Source organism: Dendropsophus ebraccatus, chromosome 10 (genome assembly GCF_027789765.1).
Source record: "Dendropsophus ebraccatus isolate aDenEbr1 chromosome 10, aDenEbr1.pat, whole genome shotgun sequence".
Lineage (NCBI taxonomy): Eukaryota > Metazoa > Chordata > Amphibia > Anura > Hylidae > Dendropsophus > Dendropsophus ebraccatus.
The window spans coordinates 17,930,479-17,944,204 of record NC_091463.1 but is presented as its reverse complement, the minus strand read 5'-3'; the positions used below and the strand labels follow the sequence as shown (position 1 = coordinate 17,944,204).

At 43.1% G+C, this 13,726-nt stretch overlaps 1 protein-coding gene across 1 annotated transcript; it reads left to right on the top strand.

Moving 5' to 3' along the window:
* The first annotated feature begins 2,314 nt into the window (after positions 1–2,314).
* Positions 2,315–13,209, top strand: LOC138802842 (ceramide kinase-like). Its single transcript, XM_069986542.1, has 4 exons — positions 2,315–3,423; positions 6,033–6,134; positions 12,497–12,619; positions 12,915–13,209. The coding sequence occupies exons 1-4, from the start codon at positions 3,315–3,317 to the stop codon at positions 12,971–12,973; spliced, it is 393 nt and encodes a 130-aa protein (XP_069842643.1). The 5' UTR covers positions 2,315–3,314; the 3' UTR covers positions 12,974–13,209.
* Positions 13,210–13,726: the final 517 nt, after the last annotated feature.

Sequence of the window (13,726 nt, the reverse complement as noted above, 5' to 3'; positions counted from 1 at the left end):
ATATATATATATATATATACTGCTTATATATATATTGCCCTGCTCTCTCACACATAGACTACTTAAAGTGACTGTACCAGCAGTACATTTGCTTTAAGATTTTCACATGGATAGAACGGCGCAGCCTCGCCCACCCACACTGTCCCTCTATGACGCGGCTCCATTGATTCTAATGGGCCGCGGTTCCAGCTTTCCAGTGCCGGCGCCATTCTATCCATGTGGAAATGTTAAAGCGAATGTACTACTGGTCTTTTTTTCCCATAGCAACCACTCACAGCTCATCTGTCCCATCTTAGCAAGGTCTTATAAAATGAAAGCTGAGCTTTGATTGGTTGCTATGGGCAAGTTAGACTGTCTAATATGCACATGGCAACCAATCACAGATCTGCTTTCATTTTACAGATTAATTTGAGAAATAAAAGCTGAGCTGTGAATGGTTGCTATGGGCAACAAAAATGATCTCTAGGCTGATCTTATATGCAGCCATTGGTTCCATTCATGATTGGGCTTGTACCTTAAAACAAAAGCAAGTAGAACTACAGACCACTTCTATCCATATTCTCTCTTAGGGTATGTTCACACTGCCAAAAATGCCTAAAAATACCACATCAAACCACCTTATTTAGTGTTCTTAGTGTGCCCTAACCATGAGTGTGTTTAGAGACCTCTGCAGTAAAAAGCATCATCACTCATTAAAGGGTTAATACTTCAGATGTGTTTACCTGTAGTAACCGTGTCCGTGGCAACCACGCACTGTGAGGACAATCGCTTATGTCATAAAGAAGGTTCCATAAAGCAATGCACCACGCCCTGATCAGTGCCATCTTGCATGCGCTAGAGGACCTTGAGTTTGACTACTTTACTCTTCCCTACCCTTGATGTCATTTGGAAGTTCTAGTAGGGGGCAAGGGGTGGTTTGCTTTAGGCTACCCCTTTAACAGAATCTCCACCTTTTTGAGAAGTGGACCTGGATTTGTAAGGGATAAGAGATATCGGCTGAATAATCAATAAGGTAACAGATATTGCAGCCAGATCTCTCTCACATCCAGTATATAATATTTATAGTATAGTATTACCCTCTAAGCCCAGGGGAGGGGCAACTCTCCAGCCATGGCTTCCTCGAGGTTTCCTCCACAGGGGTTTTTTCCTCACCTGAGTGCTGGAGGGTGACTCTTTGTGAGGTAAGGGTACGCCATCTTCGGTTTCATGTCAATTTAAATTAAATCTTTACCTTTTGAGGCATGATTACAATGTGTTGTGTCTTTATTTCGCATTCTTTGGTTTAATTTATTATGCTTGGGAGTTGAGAGTGCATCGCAAACTGCAGAATCATAAAGCCGGACATCTGTCTACTATGCAGATCCATCACCTGCACAATGTGCGCAAGCAGGATGGAGCAGTGGACAGTACAGCTCTGCATGTACATGCGAATTGGGTTAGATGTAAATTATTTTTTAATTTGCAGAAAAACTTTGAGCTGGCTAATCTCTCACCGGCTATTCTGAAGATAAAAGCGGAGAGCGGAGAGATTTTAACATCTAGTTCGGATATTTTAAACAGGTTCTCTAAGTATTACCAAGATCTATATAAGACTACATTACATAACTCGAGGGCTGAAATAAAAGGATATTTAAAGTTACAGGCATAAAGCAGGCAGATGCAGCTCCCGTCGGATTTACTAAGAGCCATGCGCCTCTTTGTAAATCCGACAGGGTAAATGGGGTCGGGGCCTAATTTAAGATCTTAAAAAATGTCCCCCATAGTGTTAATATAGATGGATATAGCGTTTAGTCAAATCCCCACTGATCAGCTTGTCAGATAGGGAACAACATTTCAAGTTGGGAATACTCCTTTGAAGAAGTCGGCGATTTTAAAAAATTGTCAGCTGGCAGGAAGAACATAATAAACAGTCACTACTTACCTCTCTCTGTGCTCAAGAAGCGCAGCGCCATAGTCTTCGGGTCCTGTGCCAGAATACATTTTCCCCCGAGTTCCCGGATGTCACAACGTGGGGGGAAATTCCAGATCCAGCAGATGGATTGCCCGCTCAGCCAATCAGTGACCGCAGCAGTGTCCCGCCCCAGTTGCTGACTGGCTGAGCGGGCAGTCCATCTACCGGTTCTTAGTGTCATCTGTGAAGGAGATCCTGGAGCTTGGTGGGGATCCCAGAGTGGCAATCCAGCGCTTCACCGGCACGGGGAGATGTGAGTAGTGATTATTTATTATGTTCCCCCCTGCTCCTGCTGTTTGACAGAATTCTCTCTAAGCCACACCACCGAGACCATCCTGGAAACACACAGAAATGCGTCAAAATGACAACTTTTAGAAGTAGTTTGTGTAAACATTGCCCATTCTCCTTATCGCAGCAAAGGGAACACCTTGTCCTCATCAGGAACCTCTCTAAAAGTGCAGGTCAGTTACCTCAGCAGTCATAGGAAATGACCCCAGTGGAACAAAGGTACAGAAAGTCTACGTATTCCACTGTGCAGTGCCAGACAGTCGGGATGTCTTGAAGTTTGCTTAGCCCAGATAACAAGGCCTGGGGCTCGTATTACCCACCTAGGATGGGTAGCCTGCAACTGGGGGCAGAAGGCGGTCAGGCTTTAGGTCATCCGTGAGTACGAGTATTCTCTATATCTCTTCTATGCACCTCTACTGTTCCAGGCAGAGTACATTTCTCTATTGAACAATTCCCCTCTGACAACCCCTCTCCTCTCTCTACTGCAAAGCACTTTCTTTCTTCAAAGCACCTTATCTCTTCCTCAACTACAAGCACCTAAGTAATTAGCAAGATATGTTCTCCTAAGTAAACTGTTCTGTTGCTCTGAAGCATTGGACTCTGGCCTACTCCTTGTGCACCCGCACCCACACACACCTGTACATTTGGGTAATTCCTTAGCGCCTCACTGTGTGTTAAAATGTCTGTAAAATAAAGCGTCCCTCTTTGGCCATCCAAAAAATTGAGAGGTATGTTAATGGCCTCCCTCTCTCAAAGATATTTGGCTTTTCATAGCCCCCCTCTTTCACATAGACTGCTGTTCATAGCCTCCACCCTCTTCTTTATCACAGACAGCTGCTAATGTCGGACTTCGTTTGTCAGGATAATGCAACTGACAGAATGAGTAGTTAGGAGGAGACTATTATAGAGACAAGGAAGTCAGTGTATAATCGTCAGTGATGCTTTATTCCTGAGCTATCAGAGTGGTGCAGTCTTGCTCCATAGAGGCCAATAAACCACAGACAGGGGAGATCATAGAATGTCTTTAAAATTCTGGAGAAGAAGATTATATTGTGATTGAGACCAAACCATTATAATGGAGAAAGAAAATTTGCTGAGGATTAGAGGCACAGAGGCATTGGTGACACTGGGGCCGTCTACCCTGAGCTGGAGCTTTCACAAGAAGCCGGCACGGAGACATGAAAGTAAGTGTGAGAGCACATCCTATGCAGAGCTATGTGGGTAATACTGGAATTAGCTGACATATAATTTGTATGTTTATACATCAATGTACAGTCATGTAATGTGGTCATACTCAGGGCGGTATTTACAGCTTGTGCTGCCTTAGGCATTTCAAGGGATCCTCCGGTGAAAATATTTTTAGAATAAACTTGTGCCAGAAAGTTATTTAGATTTGCAATTCACTTCTATTTAAAAGTCTCCAATCTTCTAGTACTTATCAGCTGCTGTATGTCCTGCAGGAAGTGGAGAATTCTTTCTAGTCTGACACAGTGCTCTCTGCAGCCACATATACAGTGGTTTGCAATAAATTAGAATATCAACAAAAAGTTATTTTTGTTCCAGTAATTCAATTGATAAGTGACCTCATATATTCTATAGAGTCATTACATACAGAGTGAACTGTTTCAAGTGTTTATTTCTGTTAAAGTTAATGATTATGGATTACAGCCAAGAAAAACCCAAAAGTATTTCAGAAAATTTGAATATTTTATAAATATTATATAAAACCGAATATAAAACTGAAAAAAATGCTTTTAACACAGAAATGTCAACCAAATGAAAAGTCTGTACAGTAAATGCCCCCAATACTTGGTTGGGGCACCTTTTGCATGAATGACGGCATCTGTGTGGCAATGTGGCATGGAGGCGATCAGCTGATGCCACTACAGAGGTATTATTCAAGCCCAGGTTGCTTTGATAGCGCCCTTCAGCTCGTCTGCATTGTTGGGTTTGGTGTCTTCCATCTTCCTCTTGACAATACAACTAAATTTCTCTATGGGGTTAAGGTTTGGTGAGTTTGCTGGCCAATCAAGCCCAGTGATGCTGTGGTTAGTAATCCAGGTATTGGTACTTTTGGTCGTGTGGACAGGTGCCAAATCCTGCTGGAAGATGAAAATTCCATCTCCAAAAATCTTTTCAGCACAGGGAAGCATGAAGTGTTCTCAAATTTCCTGGTAGACGGCAGCGGTGACTTTGGTGTTGATGAAACCCAGTGAACCTACAGCAGCAGATGACATGGCTTGCCAAACTATATCACTGATTGTGGAAACTTCACACTAGACCTCAAGCAGCTTGGATTGTGCCTCTCCACTCTTCCTCCAGGGACCTGGATTTCCAAATGAAATGCAAAATTTACTTTCATCTGAAATCCGCACCTTGGACCACTGATCAACAGTCCAGTTCTTCTTTTCCTTGGCCCAGATAAGATGCTTCTGGCCTTGGTTATTGGTCAGGAGTGGCTTGACACATGGAATGCAACACTTGTAGCCCATGTCGTGCAGACGTCTGGATGTGGTGGCTTTTGAAGCTCTGACTACTCAAAGCTCAGTCCACGCTTTGTGAGTCTCTCCCAAATTTATGAATGGCATTTTCGTTACAATCCTGTTAAGATTGCGGTTCTCTCGGTTGCTTGTGCACCTTTTTCTACCACACTTTTTCCTTCCACTCAACTTTCCATTAATATGCTTTGATACAGCACTCTGAGAACAGCCAGCTTCTTTAGCAATGAACTTTTGTGGCTTACCCTCCTTGTGGAGTGTGTGAATGACTGCCTTCTGGACATTTGTCAAGTCAGCAGCATTCCCCGTGATTGTGTTGCATACTGAACCAGACTTAGGGACCTTTTATAATACTTAGGAAGCCACTGCAGGTGTTTGGGGTTAATTATTCAAATTTTCTGAAATACTGACTTTTGGGGTTTTCTTGGCTGTAATCCATGATCATCAACTTTAACAGACATAAATGCTTGAAAAAGTTCACTCTGTATGCAATGACTCAATAGAATATATGAGGTCACTTTTTGAATTGAATTACTAAAAAAAAACAAAAAACTTTTTGTTGATATTCTAATTTATTGCAAACCACTGTATCTATGTCAGGAACTGTCCAGAGCAGGAGAGGTTTTCTATGGGGATTTGCTACTGCTCTGGACAGTTTCTGACATGGACAGAGGTGGCAGCAGAGAGCACTGTGTCAGACTGGAAAGAATACACCACTTCATGCAGGACATACAGCAGCTGATAAGTACTGGAAGGCTGGAGATTTTTAAATAGAAGTAAATTACAAATCTGTATAACTTTCTGGTACCAGTTGATCTGGAAATAAAAATATTACGCCACAGTACCCCTTTAATACTACCCTTTTTTTCTAACTCACTGAAGTGTCGCCCCCTTAACACTGCTACCCTAAGACCATGAGTGTCTAATGGCAAATACAGCCCTGGTTATAATGTGGACATCACAAAATAATCTTTACAAATAAAAATTGGGGAAAATAAATCTCTATAACCCTGCCCATTGTGATATTACATGGACAGCCCATTCATCTCAATGGGGACTGTGTAATTGTCGATTTCTCTGTGCTTGTAATAAGTCACCAGCTACCCCCACAAAGAACCCGACTGCAACTTTGACCTGTCTTGCAACGGATGCTAAAACAGGCAGTGTCTGATGGAATGATCTTATAATTCATTATAAACCAACTTTATTTGCACAATGACGGCCATTGTTATGAAAGACAGACGTCATTTTTACATAGTGTGAACCTAGCCAAGATCTGTTTCTGTTTTTCACAGGTATCTCGGTCTCTATCCCATTCAACGAAATCATTACTGTGCAAAAATGTCACATAAAGCAAGAGGAAACCCCTGAGAATGTCCCTGATATCAATTTTACAGGTAACTTATCACCCAGGCTGATAAAAAGTGTCCTACAGTGCTACAGGACAAGCAGCCTGCTGTACACAGCCTGCCAGGTCACCCAGGACTCATATCATAGTGTCTCTTATACTTCTATACCTCTGCACCTCTTATACAGTAGCTATCTACACCTCTGCGCCTCTTATAGCTCTCTATACCTGTGCACCTCTTATACCTCTATACCTGTGCACCTCTTATACCTCTATACCTGTGCACCTCTTATACCTCTATACCTGTGCACCTCTTATACCTCTCTATACCTGTGCACCTCTTATAGCTCTATACCTCTGCACCTCTTATACCTCTATACCTGTGCACCTCTTATACCTCTCTATACCTGTGCACCTCTTATACCTCTCTATACCTGTGCACCTCTTATACCTCTCTATACCTCTGCACCTCTTATACCTCTATACCTGTGCACCTCTTATACCTCTGCACCTCTTATACAGTAGCTATCTACACCTCTGCGCCTCTTATAGCTCTCTATACCTGTGCACCTCTTATACCTCTATACCTGTGCACCTCTTATACCTCTCTATACCTGTGCACCTCTTATAGCTCTCTATACCTCTGCACCTCTTATACCTCTCTATACCTCTGCACCTCTTATACCTCTATACCTGTGCACCTCTTATACCTCTGCACCTCTTATACAGTAGCTATCTACACCTCTGCGCCTCTTATAGCTCTCTATACCTGTGCACCTCTTATACCTCTATACCTGTGCACCTCTTATACCTCTATACCTGTGCACCTCTTATACCTCTATACCTGTGCACCTCTTATACCTCTATACCTCTGCACCTCTTATACCTCTATACCTGTGCACCTCTTATACCTCTATACCTCTGCACCTCTTATACCTCTCTATACCTCTGCACCTCTTATACCTCTGCACCTCTTATACCTCTATACCTCTGTACCTCTTATACCTCTATACCTGTGCACCTCTTATACCTCTATACCTGTGCACCTCTTATACCTCTATACCTGTGCACCTCTTATACCTCTATACCTCTGCACCTCTTATACCTCTCTATACCTCTGCACCTCTTATACCTCTGCACCTCTTATACCTCTATACCTCTGCACCTCTTATACCTCTATACCTGTGCACCTCTTATAGCTCTCTATACCTGTGCACCTCTTATAGCTCTCTATACCTCTGCACCTCTTATACCTTTATACCTCTGCACCTCTTATTGCTCTCTATACCTCTGCACCTCTTATACCTTTATACCTCTGCACCTTTTATACCTCTATACCTCTGCACCTCTTATACAGTAGCTATCTACACCTCTGCGCCTCTTATAGCTCTCTATACCTCTGCACCTCTTATAGCTCTCTATACCTGTGCACCTCTTATACCTCTATACCTGTGCACCTCTTATAGCTCTCTATACCTCTGCACCTCTTATAGCTCTCTATACCTGTGCACCTCTTATACCTCTATACCTGTGCACCTCTTATAGCTCTCTATACCTGTGCTCCTCTTATAGCTCTCTATACCTGTGCTCCTCTTATAGCTCTCTATACCTGTGCTCCTCTTATAGCTCTCTATACCTCTGTACCTCTTATAGCTCTCTACACCTCTGCATCTCTCTATACCTGTGCTCCTCTTATAGCTCTCTATACCTGTGCTCCTCTTGTAGCTCTCTATACCTGTGCTCCTCTTATAGCTCTCTATACCTCTGTACCTCTTATAGCTCTCTATACCTGTGCTCCTCTTATAGCTCTCTATACCTGTGCTCCTCTTATAGCTCTCTATACCTGTGCACCTCTTATAGCTCTCTATACCTGTGCTCCTCTTATAGCTCTCTATACCTGTGCTCCTCTTATAGCTCTCTATACCTCTGTACCTCTTATAGCTCTCTACACCTCTGCATCTCTCTATACCTGTGCTCCTCTTATAGCTCTCTATACCTGTGCTCCTCTTGTAGCTCTCTATACCTGTGCTCCTCTTATAGCTCTCTATACCTCTGTACCTCTTATAGCTCTCTATACCTGTGCTCCTCTTATAGCTCTCTATACCTGTGCTCCTCTTATAGCTCTCTATACCTGTGCACCTCTTATAGCTCTCTATACCTGTGCTCCTCTTATACCTCTATACCTCTGCACCTCATATAGCTGTAGCTTTGGTCTAAATGTTATATATAAAACCATTTTGTTCTGAAAATGAGAGATGTATTCCACCAGTGTGATTGTCTCACATGTACCTACAGTGTATCAGCTAATCATATATTTCCCTCGTAAGTATAAGATGATGCCGTTGCTGCTGTCTGCCATTTAATAATAGTCTGCCATCCTATTACATAGAAATGCGGCATGCTGAGTTTGGCCAAATGGTTTTGCGGTGTGTCATAACCGAGCTGCATTTCCATTCCAGCGCAATAAGTCAGCGGAGAATCACAGACAGAATGGTAGAAGCTAAAACTAAAGTAAATGTAACAAGTGCAGCCAAAGACCATGAAAAGTTCCCAGCAATCTAATAGGTGATAGACAGGACACTTCCCCTTGAGACTTCTGGAGTTGGCAAGTATAGTATTAGTAGACAGCATAGGCTAGATTCACACTGTGGTATAGACGTTTGTCACAAGTATCTGCCAATAGGATGCCAGCATATACTGTGGTGAACAACAGGGAACGCCATTTGTGTCAATGGTCCGACCACCGTCACCAATAGGTCAGTTCAGGCAGATTTCCAATGATTCATACCTTAATCCAACTGGACTCAATAGCTCAGCAGGACAATGCTATCCAGCCTCTAGATGACAGATAATTCCATTATAAATGATGATTTTGTGGTGAGCCCCCGTATGATGTTGTAGCGGTGGGACGGCTGGTCACTTGCTAGATGGAAGTGTGACGCCACTTCTTTGGTGGATGGCCGAGATGCAGCCGGACCTTAAAGGGGTAGTGCGGCGCTAATCATTTATTCACAAAATAACACACATTACAAAGTTATACAACTTTGTAATGTGTGTTATGTATGTGAATGGCCCCCTTCCCCGTGTTTACCCCCACCCACGCTAGACCCAGAAGTGTTGGTGTATTATACTTACCGCATTCGTGTCGACCCCCGTCCGCCATCTTGTGACAATGACGTCGCCTTCGGGAGGCCGGCCGAACCGCTCCATCCGTCCCTCATGCCAGCCCCCCCTATTGTGCGTCGTCAGCTGCTCAGCTGCGATTGGCTGAGCATAACTGTGCTCAGCCAATCGCGACTGAGCAGCTGATGACACGGCATAGGGGGGGCCGGCATGAGGGACGGATGTCCCAAGGTTGTGGTGTATATGCTGTGCAGGTGGTGGTGAATAATCACAGACTCCTTATATGATGTTGACTGGTTTTACTATTGGCAAATGGGTAACAGGTAATACAGCTGAGAGGTACACTGAATAAAGTACTAATAAATACTTGAACATAGAACCACCAGATCTTTGTGATAAGTGCTGAGTAGGATGTAGTAGAGTTAGTAGAGTTGTACTGAGGTAGCGTAGTGGAGAGGAAAGTGCAGTGAGAGTCTCAACCCAAGTAGTAATGTGCTCTGCCGGGATGTTGGAGTGTAGAGAAGAATACTTTCAAAAGAAGAAGAATGAGAAAACCTGTGCCTGTGTATTCACTTGCTTATAGTCTTCACACCACCTTATGCCCATTAGCGTTGGCTGAACCGTACTAATAGGTGACACAGGCCCCAGACCTAGTTACCTGGGATAAGCAGAGTGCTGAGGGTTTCCTGGCTGACACTCGCGCTACGAGATGGAGTTCATAGACTTTCTAGTAACTTTGCTCCACCCGGATCAGTTCCTAGCTTTTTGGCTTTTGTAGTGGATACTGTCCTGCACTGTTGTAGCTCCTAATCCATGGAGTGGGTTGAGATGATCTGTTGGCTAGTCCTCTCCTAAAAGGCTTTAGCACTGCATAGTGCTGCATGCAGTTGCTAAGTGAGAAGTTTGAAGCAGAGCACTGTCCTGCTTCCTACCCATGCAGGGCACTGACTAAGGCTAGACTTTAAGGGGGATCTGGCAGAGGGCCGGGGCCCCATTAGAACCACTGTGGAGAGCTATCTGGTCTGCGTCCTTCCTCCACAGAATCCTAAGACTCCTCCTTTACCCAAGGGACTAACTTCCAATCCAGCATGTAAGGTGCACTGTAGTTGGGTGGAAAGAGTGTAACAGAAGAGCAGAAAGAGAGGAGGTGATAGGACAGAAGAAAGCAAGGATCCTACTGGCTGGCAGATTCTGGTACACAAACACAATAACCCTTTGAGCCACTTCAGCTGTGCAGCTTCCACACTTAAACACATAATGTAGCGACATCTACTGGTCATCTTTAAATACTGCTTTGAATAAGACCACAAAAAGTACAGACTTTTGCGAAGGGTGTGAACAGCAGTAACACTCCTAGTGGGACACCACAATTGTCACAATTAAACAGCTAATATTTACTAGATGTAATTCAGTTGTATATGAATCTATAAATGAAATCAATTTATCAAATGACTTTATTGTGGTGACAGCGTACCATCTACAATGTAAACCATACAGGTAGTGACTACATTAGCTGTATAGAAGCCGGCTGAGCCACATGGGTGTGTTATGCAGGTATATTATATGTAAGCATTTTATGATAAGTGATGCCAGCCAGTGTGCCAAGACACGTGTGACCCAACTAGTCTGGATACATGGCAGGATGGTAATGGGTGGTTACTGCCCTCATTTAAATAATAAGTAATACCATAAGCAATCTAGTAAAATATTAATTGATAATTAGTCAGGGTAGGGCAGAAATATAGCAATACAATTGACAAGAATGGAAATATTACAGTCAGGAGCTGCTGATGATACAAAGATAAGTGCTGCTACATAGACAGAAGACGGCAGTCACCAGTGACATAGCAATAGAGGCCTCAGTAATCGCAGTTGTGTCTGGGCCTCTAACCTACATAGTGAATGACAGTTCAGTACCTGCATTCAATGAGCAAATAGTTAATTTTCCTGTGCCAACCATTGTTTGAGGATGATGGCAGAGGGACACTGAGGGACACAGGGCACTGAAAGGACACTGACCATTCCCCTGCCATCATCCTCTCCAGCAGCCACAGCCCGCACAGCTCTGGGAGTCGGGTCGTGACATCACCATTTTATTCAGGAAGTGAAGCCTTGATGCAGTAGTATGCAGGGAGAAAAAAACTTTATGTGCATTTCCTGTAATAAGTGTAAATTGGTGATTTGTATAACGTCTGGGGGGGGGGCAATACAATGCTTTAATAAAAAAATTTGCTGGACTACTCCTTTAAGGGCATTTTACATGTCCTGATTATTGGCTAGGAGTGTTGCTAGAAATGCTTCTTCGGCCTACAATCGCTTCATGTAAAAGTGAAAGCGATCAGCTGAGGAATGGGAAAATGCCCAATCCTGATAAGGATAAAGAGAAACTGACAGCACAGATATGTATATAGGATATGTATATATCTATGCTGTCACTTTTCACATCACATGCAGCAGTGTATACTTACTAGCCGCTCTGCTTGTGATCTGCCATCTGGCTCTCCAGCCCTCTGGTCGCAGCTGTATCTTCAGGCCCCACCTCCCCTAGAATAATTGCCTCCAGAGGAGGCGGGGCATGAAGATTCAGCAGTGATCAGAGTACTGGAGAGCCTGGATGCTGGATCCCAAGCAGCATGGATGGTAAGTATACACTGCTGCATATTTGTGATGTTAGTTTTCAGGGCTTCACAAAAGATACAAGGATCATTCATGCAGCATGGCCGCTCGATTTGGCATGCCATGTAAGGACACTGCAAATGAGCTTCTATCGGCGCTCGTCTGCCGCTGCACCGGCCAACAGATCATCAAGTTTAATCCTCCATTTCCCATAAGGAGCACATAAATGCTCTGCTGTGCTGAACAATCATGTTTATGACTGCTGCTTGGAAAAGCTGGATCCAGTCTTGAGAAACTTCTTCCAGTTTCCCAGGACTAGATCCAGCTTTTCCTAGCACCAAGGAAGGAGCGGCACTAAGTTAAAAGGCCGCAGGCTGATGAGCGGGCTGCAGAGATAACAAAACAATTCATTTCATTATTACTGTAAATTTGCTAGTCTCTAGTTGTAATACCACGCACAATTTGTGGACAGGAGTGACACTGCCTCTAGAAGAAAGCAGCCATGTTTTTTAAAGCTTGGCTAACCCTTTTAAGCAACCTTGTGTACAATGTGTATTCTGGTTCTGAAGTTTTTGCAACCACTAAGTTTTCTGTGGCTCATCTACAGCACTATAAACTAGTATGTATTCAGTATTATGCTATGTCTATGTAACTCACTCTCTCTCGTTCTAGTATATCATGTGTCCCGTACATCTTCTCACCGATGGTCGCTCAAAGTGGTGACATTCACAGCTCAAGATACCCAGATGGCTCATAGCTGGGTGCAAGCCATTCAGAAGAAAATAATCCAGACAGGTGAAGAAAGACGGTCGTGTAAATATACTATAGGAGATGAGGGTTTTTTTTGTGTGTTTTACATTGTTGCACTGGAATTCAGTCTTGGATCTGACCAAAAAAAACTGTAAATAAAAATCTATAAAAACATAAAGAAGCTATGTTACAATATAGGCAGAGATAAAAAGACTGTAAATGTCTAGCTAGGGTCTTCCATAAGAACACATAAACCATAACACCTACATAGCTAAACTATTAAGCTTTTATTTCCTTTCAGGTCACTCCAATGTTTTCCAATATGTTTTCCCCGTAACAGGAGACAAAAGGCCGAAAAAGCTTCTTGTCTTTATTAATCCCTATGGAGGTCGCGGTTAAGCATTGAAGATCTACTACACCAAAGTTTCTCCCCTGTTCCAGCTGGTGGGAATTGAGTGACGTCTTTGGTATGTAGGATCTCTTCATTGTGTTTTGTAATTTTATTTTTTAATCATAGCACAGTCAGCTCCTTCATGTGTCGGGGGCCGGGGCCATGATTCTTCCTGAGTGGTGCCATTATTACTATAGATATGGCTATAGTCACCCACCGAGGGGTATAACCACATGCCGCAAGGGTATATATAATCACACCCAATGGGGGAGATTTATCAAACATGGTGTAAAGTGAAACTGGCTCAGTTGCCCCTAGCAACCAATCAGATTCCATCTTTCATTCCTCACAGACTCTTTGGAAAATGAAAAGTGGAATCTGATTGGTTGCTAGGGGCAACTGAGCCAGTTTCACTTTACACCATGTTTGATAAATCTCCCTCTATAAGTCTTGTTCATGGATGCCCAATAGAGTGAACAGACTTCTTCTCATCCTCAACATAATGTCAATGGTAGATCCTTCCAAAAGATCTACAGCTGTCAGACAAAAAAAAGAGAGAGAGAGCAAGAAAATCATGTATAAAACATACATATAAAACTCTCAGGTCAATGTGTCAAGCACAATCCACCTATACATACACAGAGAAGAATCTAAATTTCAAGTAGGACCTTATACTGGGGATTTGTATCCGTTTTATTGCAATTTTTTTGAGGAAAAAAAAAGATTGAAGAGGATCCGGTTGACCATGTTTTTCTGTACAA

What these genes read in the sequence shown, in the direction of transcription:
- LOC138802842 (XM_069986542.1), top strand. Translation starts at nt 3,315, where the DNA reads ATGGAGAAAGAAAATTTGCTGAGGATTAGAGGCACAGAGGCATTGGTG. An exon ending in CCCTGATATCAATTTTACAG is followed by an intron (nt 6,135 to 12,496) that starts GTAACTTATCAC and finishes CTCTCGTTCTAG; the next exon opens with TATATCATGTGTCCCGTACA. An exon ending in GAAGAAAATAATCCAGACAG is followed by an intron (nt 12,620 to 12,914) that starts GTGAAGAAAGAC and finishes TCCCCGTAACAG; the next exon opens with GAGACAAAAGGCCGAAAAAG.